This window comes from Grammomys surdaster, unplaced genomic scaffold, assembly GCF_004785775.1.
Source record: "Grammomys surdaster isolate TR1022 unplaced genomic scaffold, NIH_TR_1.0 125925, whole genome shotgun sequence".
Taxonomy (NCBI): Eukaryota; Metazoa; Chordata; class Mammalia; order Rodentia; family Muridae; genus Grammomys; species Grammomys surdaster.
In genome coordinates, this window is record NW_021620749.1 from 2626193 (window position 1) to 2637897 (window position 11705).

Here is an 11705-nt window from a genome sequence, read left to right on the forward strand (position 1 = left end):
GGGTTGTGAGGAAGGAAGGGGTTGTGAGGAAGGGGTTGTGAGGAAGGGGTTGTGAGGAAGGGGTTGTGAGGAAGGGGTTCTGAGGAAGGGGTTCTGAGGAAGGGGTCTGCTCCGGTAGTTTCTGGATGGGCAGCATCTCCCTGTGCTTTCTTTATTGTCGTTACTCTCTACGCTTCTGTGTCCAGACTTCCGTCTGTGTGTGTGTGTGTGTGTGTGTGTGTGTTTGCTCATGTATGTGGAAGTCAGAGGATAACCTTTGGTATTAGGATACCCATCCATCCACAATACCACACTATCTACCCCTTTTGCTTTTAAAAACAGGCTCTCTCATGCTTGGAATTCTGCAAGCAGGCTAGGCCAGCTGTCCAGTGAGCCCTGGAGATCTAACCTGTCTCTGCCTCATGACATGCTACGGTGCTTGGCTTTTTGAATTCTAGGTTTTGAAGATCAGACTCAGACGTCTTAGACTTTTCCAGTCACACTGGAATATGGGCTTCTTTGGTGGGCCTAGTCTGTTTTGATAACCTCTGTGAAATGCTTGTCTCTAAAACAAGGATTAGGAGCTACTGGGGATTCAGCTTTCAGTGTATGAATTTTAAGGGACAGGTTCCAACCTATTACCAAGGAGATTCAGTAACTGATGTTTTAAAGGGATAATCTAATGACCATCGGAGTCCAATTGTGGTCATCCATAATGATCTGTTTCTGAATCAGATGCAGAGAAAACAGGCTCTTCATACATACCTGGCCGTGACCCCTTCTTCACCTGTCCAAACAGGTCAGTGGGTGCCAACTAGCTTGCTCTATTTGTTAGCATTTAGATTAGAACCAGCTGTGCTGTCAGGAATCCCAGGGTGTTGTGGCATCTGCTTCATATTCTCAGCTGTAAATTTGATGCCAAGATGTCATAGCCACGCTGTAAGTACAGACTGGAATTTCTGTTTCACAAACCCCAAGCCAAACAGGGCTTGGAAAACACAAAGATTCTGATGCTCTCATCATGTTCGTCCCCACAAGAGAATCCATACTCTGAGAATGTGAAATACCATCATTGTTGAGCAACAGAGCCTGCCATGAAATTGTGATTATTGCTGATTAATTCAGTAAACATGTTCTGAGCAGCCCTGAAAACGGGGAGACTGTTTTTCGACATCATTTTAGCCCAGTGCACACATTGGGTACCTGCACCTCGTTTGCTTGTCAGTTCATCTCTAGTGTGACAAGACATAGTTCACCCCAGGCACTGTCACCTAGTGGAGAGAAGGGCACAGGCAAACACAATGCTCCATAGTCCATGGAGTCACTCAGTGGCAGGACTTCCAAGGATTCTCCACTTGTGCTCCTCTCAGCCGCCCACGTGTAACCGTGCTGTAGCTGCTCGGATGCCCATCGTGACTACGAGGCTATGGAGACCGTCTCGTATGCAGAGTGCTCACTGTGTGGTTGCAAGGACTGAGTTTGAATCCCCAACTCAGTATAAAATTCACATATGTAGGACGAATGTGTTTTTCTAGTCCTCCTGTGGCAAGAGGGGAGGCAAAGCTGGAAGAATCCCCAAGAGCTCACTGGGACAGCTTGGCACACACAGCTGTGAAGAACAGATGCCTCAGACAAGGTGCAAGGCAAGATGGATACCCAATGTCATTTCTCTCATTTCCACTGATGTGTCTGCACATGTACACATGTGAATGCACATGTGCACACACACATGAAGATTTTGCCTGACTGCTTCTGGTGGTGGTGATGATAACTAGGCTTTGGAAAGGCTTGTCTGACGGCACCATTCAGGTTAGATTAGACACACTTGGCGGCTACAGGCTCCGGGAACAGCAGTCTATGCTGGGAAATAGCAAGCCTGAAGCTCACACTCCATGCAGCGCCCACTCACAGGGCATTTTATACCTGAGGTTCCCACCAGGCTTTGCATGGCCCAGAACATTGTTATTTCTGTCCTATAGAAGAGGTGTCAGGAGCCCTGAGGTGTCAAGGAATTTTCCCTGGGTCACGCTCAAATAGAAAGGAGGCTCAGTCTGGGACCTGAGTTCTCTGAAGTCTGATTTTGTTTTCCTTTTCTACACTTCTGGAAGAGGAGTTTGACGGGAGGAGGGAAGCTTTGAGAAGCATGAGCCGTGAGTACTTTTATTTAGTTGAACGGATGTTGAGGTTGGAGAGATGAGCCTGAGGAAGAGGAGGAAGAGGATAAGACTCAAGAGCAAGAAGAGGAAGAGAAGAAAGGAAGGAAATCAGAAAACTGCTTTAGGCAAACTAGAACTCATTGGGAGACAATTAAAGTGACTGGCTCTACATATTAGTAGATCGATGAACAGTTTATTAACTGTGAGCTTTTGTTCACCAAATACTGGAGCCTCTAGTTTCATAAAACAAGCACTAAAAACCATAAACAGCCACATAGGTCCTGACACAGTAACAGCGAGGATCTTCAATACTCTGCTCTCATGTCTAGATATTTCTCCCAAACGAAAACCAGGTAAAGACACTGCAGAATTGAAATGTACTATGGACAAACCAGAATAAGTGTGTGTGTGTGTGTGTGTGTGTGTGTGTGTGTGTGTGTGTAAAATAGTTCACTCAACAGAAAGAGAACGCATTATTGTTTTTTTTTTTCTGAGCATCATGTGGAACCTTCTTCAAAATCTTTTCTTCCATTTTTAATGAAAAGACTTTTATTATACAATATGATTTTAAAAAAAGCCCGTAAGCATATATCCCATGTGAGTTCACGGACACCATGATTATATGTAGGCACCCTTAAAAGCCAGAAGAGGGTGTTGGGTCTCCTTGAACTGGAGGTATAGGTGGCTGTGAGCTGTTCCAGCATGGCTAAGGGAGGACCAGCCAGTTCCTTTAACTACTGAGTCACTTATCAACACACATGCCCTGCATGTGCATGTAACAGTTGATGGCAACGTGGGGACACCAATGTCTCTACTCCAAACATGCATCTGATGTGTGCTTTGAACACTTACCTCCCCTGCTGAGAAAGGTGTGTCCTGGCATCCCTACCTCATGAATCAGCGAGGAGCTGCCAGTCTCTCTACATTCCATCACAACTGCCGAGCTCCTGGGACGGACTCCAAGTTCCTTCCTGTGGAACAGATTTTCTTGAGTTCTGTCCGGTGGCCAGGCATTCTATAAGATGATACATCCAGCTCCTTGTGAAGGGACAGAGCTATTTCAGAGAAGATTTGTCTGTTGTTAGGGCATGAAAACCTGTTCCATTCAGGAGAGTCCCCAACAATTTGTAAGCCTAAGAGAGGACAGCCTAGGAAGGACCAGAGGGCTGCTGAGGCATCTGTAGGCACATGGCTTAAGTACTGGTCTATGTTGGACAAAGAGTATGGGTCTGATGTTTGACCTCTGCTGACCTTGGCATAAAAGTCCATCCTATCCCACACCCCTGTTTTCTAAGCACTCCAGTGAGTTAAACATGATTTACCAAGGATTAAACACACTGTCACATGTGAGCATTGACAGTAGTGTCTAGCTCCAGTGAGCTTCAAAACTAATGTCCAATATCGAAAACAAGCCCAGCTGAAGCTTCTGCCTGTCCAGGTAGTCCTGGATAGTCAATTGCTTTTGGCTACTTCCTGCCTGTCAGTGAGAGAGACTGACTCTGGAATCACAGACGAGCCACTGTGCCTACCTGGGATCTACATGGCTTCTGTGCATCTAAATTCCAGTTGTTACATCTGTGTGGGATGAGCTCAAAACCCTGAGCTGTCTCCCAACTACAATCTTGTCTTGTCTTTTCTTACTAGTTTGGCTGGAGAGTGGCCCCCTGAGCCCCCAGTATACTTTGTGTCAGGGTTCCACTCTTTATTCACAGTGCGCCCCATCACACCATGACTGTTACCATCCAGGCGGTCGTGGCAATTTAATAAATTGCCTTTGAATTGTTGGCAGGCAGTAGTATCTCATTTAATTTATCTGGTGCTGCGTTCTCAGTACCCCTACTCTCAGTACCCTTGAGAATTCTTGCTCAGTGAGGACTCATGTAGCCTAAATGATTCAGAGATTGACCCATTACTGGCTGCTGTTTATAGTGTTTACTTAAGCATTTGTTGGTTTTTACAGCTAGTTTCATTTTTTTACAGCTACTTTCATTTTCACGTTTGGAGTCCAATGGAGTTTGCGTCTAGAGATCTTCTGGGGAGGCTTGGCAGGCTTGTCCTCAGCCCTGAGCCCTGTGTCTCCCTAGCTAATAAGTAAAGTAAAACAGCCTAGGGCAACGTGAGCTCGTCTGTCCTCCACGCTTTGAGTTCCCTGCCATGTATGTAGGGATTGCATGTTTTCTGGCTCTTCAGAAGCAAGAGAGACAGGAGACTCTTCTCCCCCCTCCTTCCTACACATGCTCATAAGGGAAGTGGCTGAGGGAGAGATTCCCAAAGACGATGCCAATGTTTGAACAGATACCAAGTGTTATTTGTTCTGTGTATTTGTACGAAATCTGTAGGGTGGCTCTCTCGCTACGGGAGGAAGTTGACACTAAATATTTATTTTCCAGCAACTGTCCATGTTTGGAGTGAGGCATATGTTAGACTGTTAAATCCAAAACCCACAGCTTCTCCTATTCCCAGGTCATCTGTGGAATTCTTTTCTCAAGTTTTAATCCTCTGGTTACAATATATATACCAGAACCATATGGCTCACTTGTTCTGTCCTTTACGTTTTGCAATGCATATTAATGAGATGTGGGAGGCAGCAGCCCTCGATTGAGAACGGTTCGTATGCGTAGCTCTGCAACAGCGCAGGCTGCCATTCCGACAAGCTACAAGCTGTTAATACATCACAAATGTGTCGCTTGACTGAAAACAACCCTTTCCATAACATCGTCAGAAGAGGCTGACCTTTCTCACAGTGCTGTTACGTGGGTAGATCCACAGACACACATTTCCATGCAGCCCACATAGGAACAAGGACGGGGCCATGTACGGGGGTGCAGTGGGGGGGGGCTGGTGGACAGGGTTCAGAGAAAGTGAATTCATAGCTGAGTTTTACATTCCGTCCATTCCTTGAATGAGTGACAGTCAAAGTTAACCTGATCATTGATCATATCTATCCTATTACTTATGATAACATAAAAGATATCTTTCTGGTAATGAGCTCAAGGCAGTGTGCTTCCCTGGAGTCTTGGAAGAGAGATTTGCCTTCCACTCACTTTAAAACTAAAATACATGGCGCATAACTTTGTTTCTCCTGGTACCCAACATAACTATCACTCAGGGCACAAACAGTAGACAGAACTAGAGTGTCCTGTCGTTCCCTCTGTCCATCTGGCCTGTAGTATCTGGGTGTAGATATATGCTTGCCCGGCTAACGGTAGGTCTCTGGAGAAGTGGGAAGCCAGGACAAAGCAGAGCAGCGCAGGAGCGGCCTGGTGTAGAGCCCACCTATTCCCTGTGCAAACCCCAGATCCCTGGGAGCTGTGTAACATGGCGGCTAGAGTGATACGCTCAGACTTTTCTCTGACGGAGAAGACGTAAGGGTCAGAGACATGGTTCAGTCGGTCAGGTGCTTGTGTAACAAACACGAGCAAACAAACAAAATAAACAAGAGAACAAATACAAAGGCCTCAGTGTGGTTGTGAACAGTGATAACCCCAGTGGTGTGGGTGTGATGGATCTCTGTGCTCAGGGGCCAGGCAGCCTAGGCATGGTAAACTCCAAGCCATCAAGAGAGCTTGTCTTAAAAAGCAAGGTAGGGCAACATAACCAAATGTCTTTCTTACCTTTATATGCACACACACACACACACACCCATAGATGAACAAGTATACACACATACACAAGTACATATATCTATACATCTACACACATGAACAAGCATGCACGTGTACACAGACACAAACATGGGCACTTGTGCACATACACACAGACACACACACACAGACACACACACACTCACCACTCATTCTGACTGAACCAGGGTCTCTTTAATTCCAAAGAGTTCCACCCGTAGCCCGTTGTCTTTTAGAAACATTGTGGTACATGGGTTTCAGTCCTGGTGCATTTGGCCCAGGACTGGGAATGGGTGATCCTAGTTTGAAACAGAGCCAGTTCTTTTTCCAAACTTCCTCATTTGGAGCGGGTTAATTCTGTCCTAGGAAAAATTCTGACAGAATTGCCATCTGAGCACGCGCCAGATCTTATGTTAGGAATAACAGTGTTTACTTCCACTCTCTATTTGCTTTTCCATAAACTCGTAGGTGTTCATTTCCTAAATCTGACTTTTGTTATTTCGTTTTACCCAGCCAATATAAATGGTGGCAGACCATTATTGCCATCCACAGAATGGCCTTTTCCGCCTCACAAAATGGGAAAAAGTGGCTCATTCATTCCCCTGAAAACAGCATGACCTGGGAGCTCTTTGAAGGATTCCAAAGTAGAAGGAAACCTGCTGAACTTTGCCCTGTGTGTGTTCTCCATGCACACACACCTCTGTGTGTGTGTGTGTGTGTGTGTATGTGTGTGTGTGTGTGTATGTGTGTGTGTGCGTGCATGGAGAACTTGGGTCTGTGAGGCCAATGTGAGAGTGATCACGGACGGGCATACAAGGTCAAGTATCCTGGAAGTGGAGGCAGAGATAAGGAAACCCAAGTGATGGCTTCTTAAGGGTCTGTTCTCAAGAGGAAGCAGCATTGAGCAGGAGGAATACTGAGCAGTCTCTCAGACTTCTTGAAGCTGAACCGTCATGTGCCAGCCTGGTTCCTAAGCATCTATGGGGCACAAGCAGCATTCAGAATCAGTGTGTCCTGTAGTCCCCTTCATCAGTGTGGTCTGGACTATCTGGGTGTGGAGCATTTCCTGTTCAGTCAAGGTTTGCTCTCTAGCTAAATGAGGAGCCAAGAGTCCAAAGTAGCCACAGCACAGAAGCAGAGATATGGGGCTGGGTTGGGAGAACAGATCTGGTCAGAGCAGACTCATCAGTGGGAGAACTCCACCATTGAGGAGTGAACCTGCTGACGTTGGACCTCACTGGGTTTGTGTCCCTCTTGATCATTAGGTAGTGGCCAGATCCAGCTGTGGCAGTTCCTGCTCGAACTCCTGTCTGACAGCTCCAACTCCAACTGCATCACCTGGGAAGGCACCAACGGAGAGTTCAAGATGACAGACCCAGACGAGGTGGCTCGGCGCTGGGGGGAGCGAAAGAGCAAGCCCAACATGAACTATGATAAACTCAGCCGCGCCCTCCGCTACTACTACGACAAAAACATCATGACCAAGGTGCACGGCAAGCGCTATGCCTACAAGTTTGACTTCCACGGGATCGCCCAGGCCCTGCAGCCCCACCCTCCCGAGTCATCCCTGTACAAGTACCCCTCTGACCTGCCGTACATGGGCTCCTATCATGCCCACCCCCAGAAGATGAACTTCGTGGCTCCCCACCCTCCAGCCCTCCCAGTCACCTCTTCCAGTTTCTTTGCTAGCCCGAACCCATACTGGAATTCACCAACTGGGGGCATCTACCCGAACACGAGGCTCCCAGCCGGCCATATGCCCTCTCACCTGGGCACCTACTACTAGAGACCAGACGGAGGCCTTTCCCAACAGTGTACAATTGCCTAGCAGTCGCCACACACTCAGAGAACACAAATCAAAAGTGCCTCCTGAGGAATGGCAATGGTTGGCCAGAGCTGGGGAAGGAAACCAGGGAAAGAAAACCAAAGACTCGCAGGGGAGGGTGGGCACCCCCCAAGTATTACTACAGAAATAGAAGCAGCTCAAAATAGACTGTACATGGACATATAACCTGTGGTCCACCCTCGTCAAAGACATTGTATGTAGAGAAGCATGACCCATGAGAACAACTCCCCAAGGAAGTGGCCTTAAGTAGTGTACAAACTGTAGAGTGTGGGACCTTGCTTGTACCTACCAGGATTCAGTGAAAGCAATAGAACAGTATCAGTCTTGGCCTAACACACCATGTATGATGTCATTTGAAGGGAAACTACCTGTGTTTAAAACCAGAAACCATATCAAAACCAAAGAAGAAGACTAAATAAATAAATAAATAAATAAAATGGCGGCCCGTCCACAGACCACATTGGCTGTGGACTTTCTTGGCTGGCATTTGCTGTTTTCATTGAAATCAGATTTGTTCCATTTGATAGAGAGCTGCCAGCTCTGTCAAACTGTGAAGATGACCCAGGGTCTCATCTCCTTTTCAGTATTACTGGAAATGTGAGCCGTGTGGTGGGCGGGGGATGTGCATGTTGTGAGTATGTGATTATAGAAGAGAGACTAAAATGGAGGAAGAGGTAGAGGAGGAGGAGTTCGGGGAGGGAGTGGAGGAGGAAGAGGAGGAGAGGAAGAGGAGAGGAAGAGGAGGGAGAGGAGGGTATAAGAACAGGAAGAGGAGGAGGAGAGGAAGGAGAGGAAGAGAGGGTAAGAAGAGGGAGAGGAGGAAAAGGCGGAGGGAGAGGAAGAGGAGGAGAGGAAAAGGAGGAGCAAGAGGAAAGGAATAGAAGGCAGCTGCTCAAGCCACCACAGCTGAATATAGGACATCTTGGGAGCAAAGAGCATGAGTCAAGAGAGGTGTTTGATACTGTCAGTGTTACAAGGACACGGACTCGTGGAGGACCAGGAGCAGTAGTATTCAGAACCAAAAATATGTTTCTTTGTGAAAAGGAAATCATAACTGGAATTGTCCGATATTTAAAAAAAAATCAGAACCTCAGCATCTGGTGGAGGCTTCATCCTTCACAGGGTCCATTGAGAGGTGACCTTAGTAGCCACCATGGTTAGAGACCACACAGGCGTTGTGGATAGGTGGGCTCCAGTTTTCCTTAATGAGTCGCGAACGCTGTGCGTTCGTCAGAACGAAGTCTACAAGTCAATGGGTTTTTTTCTTTTTATATAATAATTATATAACTTATGCATTTATACACTACGAGTTGACCTCGGCCAGCCAAAGACACACACCACACACACACACACAAAAGAGACAATCAAACATATGATGTGGCCTTGAATTTTAACTCTGTAATGCTTAATGTTTACAATATGAAGTTACTAGTTCTTAGAATGCAGAATGTACGTTAATAAAATGAGCTTGGCCTCTCATGGCGAACCAGAATGGGAGTGGTCTCCGTTTGTGCTTCTTTGCTAATGAACAGTTGCCTAGCAGAAACTTTGCTGACTCCTAGGGGTTTGTGTTACAGTCTTAGTTTGTCCGAGAATGTGGACACATGAGAGTCATACAGATGGGGCGTTACGAAAGCACACACGTAGCATGGACCTCCTGACTCCCACGAGCTCGCTCTCATTTTTAACCAATACAGAAAAAGCACAGGCTTCACCTAAGGACCTCCATGATTGCACTGAGCAGGTAAAAAGGCCTCTATAGCTGAGGCTGTCACTGAGGAATTCCATTCTGCACTAGCCACTGGTCATCCTGCTTATTGTCATAATCATGAGATTCTTGTTGAGTAATGAACAAGCCATTGTTAAGCCAGATTCTGTCATCAGTACATCAGTCATGGAGAGCTGCAGTTCCTTGTTACAAAGCATCAGGGGAGGGCCAGGAGGTAGCTTGGTGACTACAGCTCTTGCTTGCAAGCATGGGGACCTGAGATTGATGGCTAGAAGCTTTGTAAGAGTCAGGTATGGTGGCCCACCCTTGACATCCCATCTGTGTTGGGATGGAAGATACATGGGTCCCTGGAACTCACTGGCCAGCTAGCCTAGCTTTGTGAGGTTCCAGGCCAATGGGAGACGCTGTCTCAAAAAACTGTGGAAGGTACTTGAAGACTCACACCCAAGGTTATTTATTCTCTGACCCCTTTGTGCACACACACATAGGCATGTGTGCACTCACATACACAATTACATGCACACACACATACACATGTGTGCACATGTGTGCAACACACACACACACACACACACACACACACACAGAGTAAAGCCCCGAGGCGCAGCTTCCGAGCTTACCAGCTGGCTCCTTAGTCTGTGGACTCCCCAGCTACACTGACTCTCTGACTTTACCCTCAGTCCTGGGGTGACCTTCCCAGCTCTCCTTCACACACACTGTATTGTCTGTGACCTCACATCAATTTCTCTGGACATCTCTTGTCTTCTTCATGTCACAAAGGCCACCCACCTGGGCCAAGGTGCTATGGCAGTGTGGCTCAAGCCACCTGCCGGGAGCAGCTGGCCCAGGCCCCGGCTAAGCCTGAGTCAGTTTTTTAAATGGGCTGTTTCATGTCATAGCAGTTTCAGGACACCGTTTGCACTTTGTAATCCCTTCGCTGTGACTCAGTACACTCGCCAACCCTCTGTGCTGTGCATTTTGGCAACGGTCTGTGAACTCGGTAGGATGTGATTGCCAATGCTTCAGACGCCCTCATGGCAGGATGGAGAGAGGTCCAGATGTCAGTCATTCTGCAGCAGCTGGGGAAAGGCCTGTAGATGGCCTGCATCTCCTTAGGAGAAAAGACTGCTGAGCTCCAGTGTTGGCTGCTGGGGCAGGGATGGGTGAGCCACATGGTCCTAGGGGAGGAGCCACATGGTTCTGGGATGGGTGAGCCACGTGGTCCTGGGGGAGGAGCTACATGGTCCTGGGTTGGGGGAGCCACGTGGCCCTGGGGTTGGAGGGTGGAGAGGTGAGAGATTTAGCTTTGCAGTGCAGAGCCGGGCACACCTACGTTCTTTGTGTAACGTACAAATTCATTTGGGTGATCACTCAATTCCCTTCCCCGCCTTTGAGACCCCACTGTTAGTGAAATAATAGAAGCAAGCCCAGTCGTTAGATTCAATCCTAACAGATGTTCTCAGGTCCCTCACAGCCCTCTTCTCCATCGCCTGCACAGTTGGGTTATTAGCAACCCACAGGAGTAGCCTAGGCAACTATATGATTTCTGAGATTACACGGTACTACTGGGTCTCTGGAATAGGTGAGTCTACAACCAACTTGAACTAATGGTCAAGGTTAAGGTCTGGATCTGTGCTAATCAGTCTCCGAGGCCTTCTATGGGGCTTTGGTATACCCACCTCTCCACACTGTCTCTCCCTCTCCTTTCGTGTGTCCCTTGAATGAATGCCATCTCCTGACAAGACATGTCATCAAGGATCTTTGAGACTCTGTACTGGATGCAATCCCCAGCCTCAGTCAAGCCTTGAGTGGGTTGATCCTCACTCCACCCCACTGTTGCATATTGGAAAGTTCCAGATGACATCTTGTCGGGATCTATGTCCCTCTGAGTACCCCTCTGAATGGTAAGTGTTGACTCGCCCGCCCTTGGAATCGAGATCCCGAACAGCTTGGCTCCGAGGGAAGATGCTGTGTGCATGCAGAGTTCTGCAAGCTGGGGAGGGAACTGAAACCACAGCGGAGCTGAGGCCAAGCTAATGCTGCAGCTGTGCAAAGAACAAGGTAAGTTCTGTCAATACCAGGTTAGAGACATATGACAGACTAAGCATGGCTGGCTGGCAGAGGCTGGTCACCGGGGTTGAGGTTACAGTCACTTCTGGCTGCCATGTCACTGTGATGGAGACTCTTTCCTGGCCTTCCCTCCTCCCTCATCCCAGGACCACGTGGCTCCTCCCCCAGGACCACGTGGCTCACCCATCCCTGCCCCAGCAGCCAACACTGGCACTCTGCGGTCTTTTCTCCTAAGGAGATGCAGGCCATTTACAGGCCTTTCTCCAGCTCCTGCAGAATGACTGACATCTGGACTCCTCTCC

General features: G+C 47.8%; 1 protein-coding gene across 2 annotated transcripts in view; it reads left to right on the forward strand.

Moving 5' to 3' along the window:
• Erg (ETS transcription factor ERG) overlaps positions 1–8109 on the forward strand; it is a 99073-nt gene extending 90964 nt beyond the window's left edge. For both annotated transcript variants that reach the window (XM_028752529.1, XM_028752531.1), the window contains one exon: positions 7024–8109. In XM_028752529.1, coding sequence (XP_028608362.1) covers positions 7024–7544 — 521 coding nt within the window. In that variant the 3' untranslated portion in view covers positions 7545–8109. The remainder of the gene's footprint in view (positions 1–7023) is intronic.
• Positions 8110–11705: the final 3596 nt, after the last annotated feature.